This window comes from Balaenoptera musculus, chromosome 5 (genome assembly GCF_009873245.2).
Source record: "Balaenoptera musculus isolate JJ_BM4_2016_0621 chromosome 5, mBalMus1.pri.v3, whole genome shotgun sequence".
NCBI lineage: Eukaryota > Metazoa > Chordata > Mammalia > Artiodactyla > Balaenopteridae > Balaenoptera > Balaenoptera musculus.
The window spans coordinates 31,427,533-31,441,799 of NC_045789.1; the positions used below are offsets into that span (position 1 = coordinate 31,427,533).

At 34.1% G+C, this 14,267-nt stretch overlaps 1 protein-coding gene across 1 annotated transcript in view; it reads right to left on the reverse strand.

The window, feature by feature from the left end:
• IQCM (IQ motif containing M) overlaps nt 1-14,267 on the reverse strand; it is a 371,389-nt gene that overhangs the window by 302,214 nt on the left and 54,908 nt on the right. Inside the window, exon 4 of the mRNA XM_036853473.1 lies at nt 6,442-6,532. Within this exon, the coding sequence (XP_036709368.1) occupies nt 6,442-6,532 (91 nt within the window). The remainder of the gene's footprint in view (nt 1-6,441; nt 6,533-14,267) is intronic.

Sequence of the window (14,267 nt, forward strand, 5' to 3'; positions counted from 1 at the left end):
AACAAAAAACTCATACAACAAAGCAGTGATGAAATTCCCATTCTTATTTGATTAAAAATACCTTTCATTTTAAGGAAAAAAGAATAGCTACCCTGTAGCATTTGGAAATAATGATTTTTACTGCCATTTTTTATCCTTTTAGCCTGTTTAACTTTAAATTTCCCATGAGGTTTATGAGTATTGAGAGACTTACATCATAGAACTAATAATCCGCCCAACAATTTGGTTTTAAATCATGTAAAGTACACTGCATAACATTTTACTTATTTTTATGGTATCTGTGCAGTCTACATATAATCAGCATAAATAAGAACTATAAAAAGATAGTGTCCAGTGTTATTCTTTTACATGTTTATATTCACTGCTGTTATTATTGTATTTTATTTTCCCAAATTCTTTTTTCTTTTATCAGTTATCAAGTTTTAGCTTACTGTGTAGAAACAGACACATAGATACATACAGAAGTATATTTCATTTGAGTGGATTCTCCTTTCAATTTTTCTTCATTCATTCACACATTCATTTAACAAATGTTTATTAATGCCCAATATGTGCCAGTCACTGTGATAAGTATATGAATTCTTTAGCTTTCATGAAGCTATAGTTCTATTAGTAAATATTTCAGATATTTCAGCAGAACATTTTTGCACAGCTAGAACCTTTAGCAAATCTCAAAACATATCATGTAGGTGCCAGCCTTCCACTCACAATTTCACAATAATCTATAGATAGTAACTGGGATTCTCTCAACAAATATTTTAGAAGAAAGGTCTTCTATCTTACCTTTAGCACTAAACAAACAGTGGTCAAGCTCCTGTATAGTAAGCTCCACATATACAGAGAAAGAAGACTCACATATCTACTTTCAAACTAAAGCCATGAGAATTATCAAACACTTCAATGGGCTAATAGGCTCCTCCACAAGGGAAAGACACATGTGATTTACCTGAGGTGGATGGTATTTGAAAATAGAGGCTTTCATCAACCCTTAGGATGATCCTGAATAAACTCTAAATGTCACACAATTAGTAGAACTTTCACTACGTCGTAGTTAAGGGCTGTAAACCTCAGCTTTCAGGGTCATCGGGGGTTTTTTTTTTTAATATTTTATTTATTTTATTTATTTATTTATTTATTTATATTTTTGGCTACGCCGGGTCTTATTTGTGACACGCAGGAATTTCGTTGAGGCATGTGGGCTCTTCGTTGCAGCGGGCGGGCTTCTCTCTAGTTGCAGTGTGTGGGTTTTCTCTCTCTAGTTGTGGCGCACGGGCTCCAGAGCATGTGGGCTCTGTAGTTTGCAGCACGCAGCCTCTCTAGTTGAGGCACAAGAGCTCAGTAGTTGTGGCACATGGGCTTAGTCACCCCGCAGCATGTGGGATCTTAGTTCCCCGACCAGGGACCAAACCCGTGTCCCCTGCATTGGAAGGCAGATTCTTTACCACTGGACCACCAGGGAAGTCCCTAGGGTTATCAAATTTTAAGACTGTTATCTATTAAAACTATTTCACCTACTGGACGCTATACCATATGAGGAATTTTTGACAGCATTTACCTCTTCACATACATACTTAATGCTAGACTCAACTGAGACCCACACATTATTCTACTACCCTGGGGCTTCAAATTAGCTGATCAAGCCTTAAAAGAATTTAAGCTATGGACAAATATAACAAGCACAAATTTTAAATAGACCTATTGTATGTGTTCAAGATTCTGACATTATATTCACAAACAGTAATAGTTTGGATGAATATTGGTTCGATTAATAAAAATGTGTTTGATGAGCCTCCAGTTGATGTTTAAATTCCTTCTATAATAATCCAAACAAATAAAGGCTGGTAAATTGTAGATGGATAAAGGAAATTTTAAACAACAGTGCCTTGAGAACCCAAGGAGGAGTTTATTCTGCAAATTTTCAAAAATGTATTCCAAAATCAATCAAAGTCCCACTCTACAAGAAGAGTTTTCTCTTAATGACATCCTGAAGCTCAAGAACATGAGTAACAAGTTAAAAAGAGGGAAAACTACAAAATAGTTTATTTGAATCAACAGCCCCCAAGGTCATCACATAGCTCACCAAGTTCCACAGAGTTGCTCAATCACACTTAAGGGACATTAGAGGGTCACCTATATTTTCTTTTGAAGAAATACATATTTTTTTAAAACAACAAAAACTCAACTATAGAGAGATGTTTAAAATTATAAGAATTTATTCTTATAATTTCCTAAAACCTTCAATATTTACACACATTAAAAAAAATCCAATCTCTAAAGTTCAAATAAAGGAGCTGAAAATTAGTTATTAGTGGTTGTTTCTGAAATCTCTATCTTGTGACACATTATTCGAAATGAAATATAAAGGAAATGACTGTTCAATACTAGCTGTTTGACTTTGCATTTTAAATGAATACAAAATAATGAAAGTCACTGTGTTGCTACCACACTTAAGCAGTGTGACTTACCATTTTCTTTCAAAAGCCCCATGGAAGAGGAGGTCATGGGTCGTAAGTGCAAGCCAAGGTTGATGATGGGGAAGGCACAAAATGAGTCCACCATTCTGTTTCCAAAACATGAAGGTAGAGCTTTGAGTGATTTACTAGTAATCAAACTTTCTAGACTAATGTTACAGGATTAGATGCTAATCATGGAGAGAAAACCTCATCTCCTATCGGCAGAAACTATGACTATTGTATCCTCAGGACCCTCACTGCAGAATAAGGGGCACATGGTAGGCCCTCTATAAATATTTATTTTTGAATGAAGACAAAATAATACCAAATTTTGCTGGATCTAAGCAGGGATAACATAGGAACATTTGCTTTCTGAAAGAAAAATTCTAATAAAAATCAGAAAAATCAACACGCATCATATCTATTTCTTCTGTTTTGCAAGAGATTTTAAGTAATATGTTTTCTTATCATGACTTGGAGAGCTTCAACCAAGTCAGCTGAATCAAAAAACAGGCACCATGTAGCAACTTTAGAAAATGTGACTAAGCAAAAGTAAGAAAATAAAAATTACCCCTAATTCACTACCCTAGTACATGAATAATAATTGCAAAGCCTTAAATGCTTCCTATGAGCTGAGCACTATTCTAAGCCCTTTATGTGTCTTACCGCATTTAATACTCACAACAAGCCTCTAAATATTTACTATTATTATACCATTTTATAAAGGAAGAGACTAAGAGATTTAGGGGTTAAGTAGTATATAGTTCAGATTACTCCAGCTACAAATGGGTGGAGCCAGGATTTGAATCCAGGCAGTGGGATTTAAGGAACTAAGTAAGCGCCTTATTACTACTTTATACTCACTCCATTTGTCATGATTAACATGTGTAATATACCCCACACCTTCTCTATGTTTAGGTGTACATAAATGTACATGAACTTTTTAGCTTATTTTTTATACTTGATAACATATAGTGAATATATTTCTTTGTAAATGTACAAAGATGCAGGTCATTATTTTGGCCTAGAAATGCAATTGCTAGTTCAAATATTATAGAAATGTTACATAAATTTTTAGGATTTTAAAACATTCTGCCCATCAAAAAACTAGGGTCTATGAAGAAAGTCTGTGACTATCTGCTTTTGAGTTTCATATCTGGCATATAGTAGGTGTTCAATAAATAGTAAATAAATGAGTGACTTATAGGATCCATTAGTCTAGCTGTCACTCATGTGGTCACGTTTATGCAGTTGGCCGAAGAACTGAGGTACCCCTTATATGACAAAATCATATTGTCAAGGGAAAATATGAGAGGTCTGAGTATGCAGGAAGCTTTGCAAAACTCCATTTGAAATTCTAGAATTTTATTTATATGATCAAGAATGGGATCAAGATACATGGTTGTAGTTTGCTTTGCTTCCTTATAACTAGTCCCTGGTTAACTATTAGTTAAATCTCCAAATTAGAACTATTAATTGCATTTTTCAATGATTCCCTATTAATGAAAGATTCTAACATAAGTAGACCACAATTCGTTCACTTAAGCAAAATATTGTGCAAACATTAAGGTGAAATACCAGAGTTGTTTCAACACAAATGTGAAATGCCATGAGGAATTCTATCATTATTTTATAATATCCTCATTCTGTTATTAAATTGATCAGAATAACCTAAATACAAATTGTTATGTAACACATTAGAAACTCCCACTGATCACAAAACTAGGGGAAGAAGTTGAGGCTCACTTGCCTGAAATACAGAACGCATTTACAGAAATGCAGTTGTCATACCTTCAAATGTACCAAATATTATCAACTAAAAAATTAGCTCTAATAAATAAATGCATAATAAATAAATTTCCTTGATGTAAAATTAATATTTAGAATGCACTCACATTTATCATTATTGAAATAAAATGAGTATTTAATGTATGATAATTAATCTTTGAAGTTAGAATTCAAAGGTGTATTGAAGAACTTCAGTTCCTTAAACTTAAACTTGAAAATGCAGAAGTATTCAATTTTGTTTTCCTTTGCAAGTCAAACATAGAGAAATTTGGGAAAAGGAAAAAAAACATACATTTATAAGATTCCATCATATTTCTTCATGTATTTTCCAAGGAAATTTCTTTTGTTGGGTCAATATTTTTATGGTCTACCTAAAAATATTATGTGTCACCTTAAAAATTAGTGTTTTCCACAGCATCTTCTAGGAAATTATAAGTCGTTTCTGTACAACTCCTCTCTCTGGGTTCTATTTGTCTTGAACAGAAACCTTTCCAGAGTCTCACATAGAGTTGGGCAGTTCATGCTAATTAGTCCGAAAGCCTTCCCTGCATTGTTAACAACCCCCTACCTGATTTCCTGACTGATTCCATTTTCTTTTCTGTTGCTTATACCCTCATGGCTAAGTCACTTCTAACATTTATGAAATGAAGCCAACTGCTGTGGTAGGAAACAAGTTACCGCCATAAGTTAGCTATAAATAAAGACAAGGCAGCCTTGGTGGATCGAAGTTCAGTCTCTATGTACCCCAGGCTGTCACTGAAGTACTTGCTCTTAATTTCAAAGGGTGTTGATCTTCCTCATTAAGCAGGATTTGTTTTCATTAAATATGGATTGTTAGGATGTCAAGAGATCTTTATCTTTCACCAGTTGCTGAAGAAACAATTCTTTGGGAAATACTCCACTCTCTTGAGAAAGACATACTGAAAGATATTAAACCTGATCAGATTTATTATTAATGAGTGCTCCAATTGTCCCTAAATTATTACTATTTTTCCTTGGATTACAGCCCCATCTAAATATACTGAAAATGGTAGTTTTTCAACATCAGTTCAGTTAGCTTTTCTAGTTTTAAAGTTTAGCTGAAATTTTAAAGTGTTTGGTTAAATTGCTATATTAACTACTCTTTTAGCAGGTAACACTCTGCTAGACCAACCTGGGTCTCAGGTTAACTTAAGTAAAGGCAAAAGAACATTTTTTTTAACTAGTAAATTTCCAATACAACCATTTATTTTCCTTCCTAATTAATATCTTCTCTTACCATGGATAAAACCAAACCCTCAATATTAAAGCTGTACATATACTCCCCTCTTCCAAATTCCAGTACCGTATTACACTTTAAGCCAAGTAAGTGGTTACTTCTGAGCATAAAACTTGTAGTGTTAAGCACAGTTTGCAGGATAAATGTTGGAAGATCCAGGACATTCTTTACAGCCATAGCAACATTTTCTCTAATTTCTATTATTTATAGCTGTGCCAATTACCCCACATTTCTCACCATGTTATGTAATGAATTAATACAAAACAAGCCACTGAAAAATACATTTTAACAGAGCAGTATTTACATTCTACAAGTATAAATGTTCCTACAAAATGTGCTGAAGGGCCTTTAGAGGTTCTATCTGTAGCTTTAGGGCCAAAAATTATGTACACAATTGTAACATTACCCCAAAGATGATGCTGTGATTTAGTGGAATAACTCAGAAAAGTAACTGACCCATCTCCAGACACTTTTGGAAAGCAGAAGCAATGCTCAAAATTCCTGCCTTCAAACTATGCTCAGTAGGATCACCCTCACCTTCTGTTAGAAAAGTACTAACTTTAAATTATTATATTAAAAAAGAAAAATTATAACAACTCTGCACCATAATAGCTGCAGATGAATTATTAAAATACCAAACTTACGTAATATTATCATAAAATATGGCATTTTTCTCAAGAAAGCCACAAATTGGATTTGAGCTTATGCACTGTAAAACCCAGATGGTTTGCTTAACTATTCAGACATCTTCCAGTTCAAAAGTTAATTGAACTGAAAACTAAAATTTTGATAATTAATATGCTTTGAGGTACTCAAGCAGAAGGATAAATTAGCCTCATGCATGGGGTGTTAACAGACTTGAGAAACCATGACAATTGGTCAACAAATACTGGCAAAGTAGAATAGTGTATGTTTTCTATAAGTTAGCCAATTACACATTACCTGGTCTTCGCATGCTGCTGTTGCTTCTCTTTCTCCATTTTTTTACTCACGGAATCAATATTAGTCACTATTTTACCCAGTTTAACTTGGTCTGTAATTCAAAAGAAAAGAAAAGAAAAGCTTTAATTGTATACTATTAGTTTTCAAGTTCTAAGTGCATTCTTTGAATTAAATTGCAAATCACAGATTTTTTTAATAACAGGTACAATATTTTTCAAAAAAATTACTAACACAAAGATATGGTAAAAACACATTTGAGTGTGTTTCTCCACCTCATGCTCCTCAGATGTTTTGCAATTACTAAAATTTAGGACTGAAAGTGTAGAGTAAATGAACTGCATATATCAGAAAGGAGATAGCTCCCAGAGAAATGTCTGCAAGAATACAGCACATACCAATGAGTACAAAAAGCCTCGTTTATACATATCAGCATTATTACCATCCTTATCTTCAGCAGGCTTAGGTTTTATCGCAGAGCCTGCTATTTTAAAATAATTTAGCAATCATTAGTTAATGTAAATAGGAACACTGAGTGCTCCAGAAATCTCCTCCATTTGATTGAAAGACTGAAGTCCACAAAAGGCAAAGGTTCTGTTATTTAAAAAATCTACTTCTTAGAGTCTAAAAAGAAACCTACATAAATATTTTTTAAATACCTATTACTTTCTATTTTGTACAAATAATGGGACTAACATAGTTTGAAACACTGCAATAAAATATTAAGTCATGTATCTATTAAAGACATTCTAGCTACTAGTTCAGGTATATTAAAAAGATATTAAAGATACAGAGAACATATGAGATTAAACCTCTGTTTTAGAAATTTTACAAACTACTTGGTGTGTCAATGCTAACAAATAAAAGAGCGCAGTCGATAGCATTATATAATCTAGATTTAAAATGTATAACAAAGAACACAAAAAATTGGGAGAAATGGAAAACAGAATGCTAATATTTATTGACTATTTATATCAGGGGTGTTGGTTAGCATTCCCTGTGAATTATCTCACACTTAAACCTCAAAACTGCTTTTTTGTTTTTTGGTGAAGTATTGTGATTATTCTCTATTATACAGGATAACAGTTTATCAAAGATCTAAGTTAAAAGGTGCAGAACCAGGGCGCAAACCCATATCCCTCTGACTGTAAATTCACTCTTCTTAACTCTGCTCCACTGCCCCCCGGCAGAGCTCCCGGGGCCTCAGGTGCCTAACTATGGGAAAAGGATAATTTCTGCCATGCTTACTTTGGAGGGTTACTACAGAGCTCAAAAGACACACTTTATATAAAGATACACAGTAAGCTGAGAAATATCATATTAAAGTGAAGAAGTAGAGAAAGAATTTATAAGTTAGAGTCTTAAAAATAGAAACATTTAAAAATATCTGCCATACGCCAAGTGCGCTACTTGCTGTATACAGATTAGCATATTTTATTCTCACAACCACCCCATAAATTAGGTACTATTATTATCCCCATTTTACAGATGAGAACACTGAAGCAGAGAAACAGAGATTAACTTTCCTAAGGTTATACAGCTAGCAGCAGGAGGTAGAGGCAATATTCAAACCCAGGCAGGCAGTCCCTACAGCCTGCATTCTTAATCACTGGGATACCCAATATGCATATTTTTAATTTTACTTATTTAAGGAATATCTACTGAGTGAAAATTGTCATGCTAACTCCTAGAGAGGAGATATAGGATATAATGATTAATAAAAGATTGCCACTCTCAATGGACAGCATAACTAACATGAAAATCACTGCAGAAAAGTGAAGGAGAAAAAGGATGTGGGGAAATGTCACGAGACATGCAACCCAGAAATCTAGAGAGTGAATTTTACAATGATGCTAAAGGAACTAAGCTTGTGCTACTACAATAATTAATAAAGCAAAAGATATGCCCATTTTGAGAAAAAAGTATTAAACACTTTGGGGATAATCCATTTAATCACTAAACTGAAAGCCCTCTACAGTACCATTTAACAAAATCATGTTAGTACTGCATCCAAAATAGAAAATAAGTGCAGTTACACCCCTTTCAAAAAGTAGTATAGGGGCTTCCCTGGTGGCACAGTGGCTAAGAAACCGCCTGCCAATGCAGGGGACATGGGTTCGAGCCCTGGTCCGGGAAGATCCCACATGCCGTGGAGCAACTAAGCCCGTGCGCCACAACTACTGAGCCTGCACTCTAGAGCCCACGAGCCACAACTACTGAGCCCACGTGCCACAACTACTGAAGCCCATGCGCCTAGAGCCCGTGCTCTGCAACAAGAGAAGCCACCACAATGAGAAGCCCACACACCACAACAAAGAGTAGCCCCCCGCTCGCCGCAACTAGAGAAAGCTCACGTGCAGCAACGAAGACACAACACAGCCAAAAATAAAAATAAATAAAACATAAATAAATTTTTTTTAAAAAGTAGTACAGAGTTAATGAAGATTTCTAGAAAGGCAATTAAAGCATATGAAAATCCTACATTACTTCTAATTAGTTTAGATAAACCTTTAGATGGGGAACAAGATTTACTATGTGACTTTGGGCAAATTATAACATCTCTGAGTTCACAACCATTCCCTTTATGTAAAATCTAGTCTCTAAAACAATTACATCAACTCTAGAATTTCAGTTCTGGAACATAAACTATAAATCACTTCTGGTTAAAATAATTAGTAAGAGACAGGGAGACTGGGAAAAGAAAATGCAGGTAAAGTGATGAACATTTGGGGGTTTTGTAATGAAATCAAACAAATGAAACATCAGGTATTAGAACTTCCAACCAAAGAACTCTAGTCCTTAACACTATTTACCATGTTTTTCTCAGAGTTCAGCTGGAATCAATCATTCATTCATCTGGAGTCAATCATCCATTCAATTTCCTTCACTTCTGACTATTTCACTTGTCTCCTTCATGGGCTCACTTTGCTATGACTACCTCAGCTGTTGTGTATGCCCCACAGCTCTTTCCTTGACTGCCTTCTAACCCTTTACTTGAATGATGTGGTCCACTCCCATGGCTATTTTCATCATGTAAATGTGGATACTTCACAAAACCTCTATGTCTTGCTCACACCACTCTCAAGTGCCAAATTTGAATAACTATCTCTATATGCATGTCCCAAAGACATTCCGATCAACATGTCCCTCTCACAATTAATGACACCACCATCCATCCAAAACCCAGAAGTCACCTCTACTACTCACTCTCCCTCAGCCTCCTAGTACAATCAGTCATCAAATCCCTTCCACTTTTCCACTCATACTGTCTCAACACAGAGCTTTACCATCTCTTCTCTGGAACACTAATAGCTTCCTCACTTGGATTCCTGCTTCCAACCATGATATCCTCCAATCCAACCTCCATACTTTCCATAAATAATCTATAATTTTCCAAATAATGGGATTTTAAATTATCATTGTTATTTTAAAATTTAATTTCATTGTAATCAGAGAACATGATTTATATAATTCTAAAATCTTTGAAATTTATTGACCCCTACGCAATAGACCAATGTGTAGTCAGTTTTCACAATGTTCCATACTTGTCTGAAAATGTACATCCTCTCATTGTTGTTCTGTACTCATCTAATAAATTAAGCTTCTTAATTTAGTTGTTTAAATCAAATACTTTGTAGCCTTACTGATATATGTGTAGGTACACAGTTATGTAAATATGTGTGTATACATTATTTTTTGCTGGACAATTTGAAAGTTGCAAACAGTATGACATTTCACCCCTAAATACTTCATCACATAACTCCTAAAAACAAGCACATCTCCTACACATTCACAATACCCACCCAAGAAATTAACATTGATACAATAAGACCTTAACCCTAACACTGACCCTAACCGGATGTATCTGTATACAAATTCCCCTAGTTGTCCCCAAAACATCTTTTCTAGATGTTTGGTTTTTCCAATCCAGAATCTAATCAAAGATCATATACGTCTCTTAGATCTATTTTAACCTAGAAATGCCATGTCAACACGGTAACTACCAGCATACAACTACTGAGTGCTTAAAATATGATTACTCTGAATTAAGATGTGCTGTAAGTATAAAGTACATTCTGAATTTCTAGGATTTACTACAAAAATATATCTAAATAATTTTATTTTAATTAAATGTTTAAATAATATTTTCATATATTAAATTAAATAAGATATATCATTGAAATTAATTTCATCTATTTCTCATACCTTTTTTAATATGGCCACCAGAATCTTTTAATCCTCTTAATCCTTTTCCAGTAAGAGGAAAGGATTTTCCTCTTTACCTTTTTCCTCCTTTTTGAGACGTAATCTTTTTTTACCCAGTGTGTTATCATCTACTTCCATCATTATCTTTTTGATGCTCATAATGCCAAAATTGGCCAGTCAGTTCCTGTACCATTTTGACATATCTCCGTTAGTTGTTGACCATTCCCTCTTTTTTTGCCACGGTAAGAGTTCTAGGTTCACTTTGTCCTTTCCCTGTCCCAGACCTGGAATCAGGTCTCCAAGAAGCAGTGGTCATTATCTCTTCTAAAATTACCTTTCTCTCCATTCTCTAGTGTTTCCTAATTGGAAAAATCTGGTTAGATTTATGTTAAAAGTTCTCAATATACTCTCCCGAGCTCTTAACTTTCATATTATCCCTCTCTTTGTGCATTCTTTTGTAAATTTCTCAAGATACCCTTCCTACTTTACTAACTCTATCTTCAGCTCTATTAAATCTGTATTTTTAAAAATTTTTATTGAAATATAGTTGATTTACCATGTCAGGTTAATTTCAGGTGTACAGCACAGTGATTCAGAGATAGATAGATAGATAATTACAAGATATTGAGTACAGTTCACTGGGCTATACAGTAAGTCCTTGTTGTTTATCCATTTTATATTTCGTGTATATATGTTCATCCCAGACTCCTAATTTATCCCTCCCCCCATTTCCCTTTCAGTAACCATAAGTTTGTTTTCTGTCTGTAAGTCTATTTCTGTTTTGTAAAGAAGTCCACTTGTATCATTGTTTTAGATTCCACATATAAGCAATATCATATGATATTTGTCTTTGTCTGACTTACTTCACTTAGTATGATAATCTCTAGGTCCATCCAAGTGGCTGCAAAAGGCATTATATCTTTCTTTTTATGGCTGAGTAATATTCCATTGTGTATATATACCACATCTTCTTTATCCATTCATCTGTCAATGCACACTTAGGTTGCTTCCATGTCTTGGATATTGTACTGCTATAAACATTGGTGTGCATGTATCTTTTCAAATTATAGTTTTGTCTGGATATATGCCCCGGAATGGGATCTCTGGATCATACGGTAACTTTAGTTTTTTAAGGAACCTCCATACTGTTCGCCATTGTAGCTGCACCAATTTAAATACATTCCCACCAACAGTGTAGGAGGGTTCCTTTTTCTCCACACCCTATTCAGCATTTATTTGTAGACTTTTTGATGATGGCCATTCTGACTGGTGTCAGGTGATACTTCATTGTAGTTTTGATTTGCATTTCTCTAATAACTAGCGATGTTGAGCATCTTTTCATGTGCCTTATGGTCATCTGTGTATCTTCTTTGGAGAAATGTCTCTAGATCTTCTGCTTATTTTTTGATTCATTATTAAACATTTTAAATTTAAATTTTACATATTTATTTCTAGAAGTTCCTTTAGCTTTTTTTTACATACATAAAAGCTTACCACTTTATTATTTTTCACTAATCAGAATTTTTCCATATGTTTCTTTTTTTATTGAGGTATAGTTGATGTACAATAATATATGTTTCAGGTATACAACACAGTGATTTACAATTTTTAAAGATTATACTCCATTTGTACTTATTATAAAATATTGGCTATATTCCTTGTGCTGTACAATCCCTGTAGCTTATTTATTTTATACATAGTAGTTTGTACCTCTTAATCCCCTCCCCCTATGTTGTCCTCCCCCTTCCCTCTCCCCACTGGTAACCACTAATTTGTTCTCTATATCTGTGAGTTTCTTTTTTGTTATATTCACTCATTTGTTTTGTTTTTTAGATTCCACATATAAGTGATATCATACAGTATTTGTCTTTGTCTGACTTAGCATAATACCTTCCAAGTTCATCCATGTTGTTGCAAAGGGCAAACCTTCATTTTTTTACGGCTGAGTAGTGTTCCATTTTGTGTGTGTGTGTGTGTGTGTGTGTGTGTCTGTGTGTATTACATCTTCTTTATCCATTCATCTGTTGATGGACAAGCCTGCCACTTTAAACTATGTTTCTCTAGTGTAAGATGTCATCAGACACAGCACTGCATTTTCAGGATCTACGTAGGAAGAATTTCAGATCTGATGACATCTCTTTCCCAACTGCTGCCCAACCCACAAACATTACAGGAAAGTAGTGCAATCATTTCAGAAACTTTCTCTATGTTATGTTACATGTTTTACAGGCAAAAACAATGATGATTGCACAGATCTACACAAGCTATGCGGTGACGAAAGAGCAAGTTTGTCTACCAACATTTGATTAGGCAAGGAGAAGAACCAAACATGCTTGGTTTTTCCTCACAACAGAAATAATCCTGCTAATTACAATTAAAATTAATTACAATTAATTTAATTTAATTAATTAATACAAAAGGTACAATGACAGAAATTATCTCACCACCCAAAGATAACCACTTAACACTTTGGTGTATACCATACCAGCTGTTTTACTTTTGTTCACACTCACATACACACATGCATTTAAAAAATCATTTTAATTATATTGTTTAGTAACTTGTTTTCATATAATATGTTGTAGACTTTTTTCATGTTAAAAAATGTAGTATCATTTTTAATGTTTGCATGGTATTCTATTGCATGGAGGTATCAGAATTTATTTAATCAAGTCCCATATTGGTGGACATTTAGGTTGTTCAGAAGTTCCTTTAGTTATCAAATCTTCCTGAACATTTTTATACTCTCTAGCTCATTCATACTTTTATACTTTTAATTTTTAAACATAATCATACTTATTTTCTATTCTATATCAGACAATTCTAATATCTATGGTCTTTGTAAGTCTAATTTCATTTTCAGAGAGCTAGAAGGCTACATTTCTCACTCATAGTGACTCATTTCTTCATGTATTTTGTGATTTTTTTAAATTGTAAACTCATATTCCATAGAAATGGGAATTATTTGCAACCCAAGATTAAGATCCATTCCTCAAGAAATAATTTGCTTTTCCTCCAGGAAGCTGAAGGAACTTTCAACTCATGCTAACATTAACCTAATTTCTCACTTAGGGATTTTTGAGATACTGATAATATGGATTCCTATTTCAATACCAGGTGAGCCTGTTTGTGGTTATGAATTATAAGAAGAAACTTCTTTTTTTTCTCTTCTCTCAGAGCCAAGCCTGAGACAGCTTTCTTTGCTGGGCTCTCCCCTATATACCTCTTTAGATTTGTCCTTCTGTTTGTGTTTTTTTTTTTTTATTATTCTGGATTCTCAGACGCTCTATAAAAATGTGGTGAATGATGGAATACCCATTTTGCTAGTCATTCATATTTCAAGACTGAACTCAGGGGACACTATCTGGTCTATCTTAACACTGAAACAATTTGCAACACTCATTGTGTACTTGGCCCACCTCCCCCTCATTAGTCTGTAAACTCTGTGACCATGTCCCTGGCCAAGGCTTGCTAATAGATATATGGATCCATAAATAAAATATTTAACACCTCTTATTCAGTTATATAGAATTTTTAATATTACAACTTTATGTTTGCCAGGGACATGGATTAATTTCTTTCCATTTTTTTCCAAATATGATAGATACTATACACATTCCTCC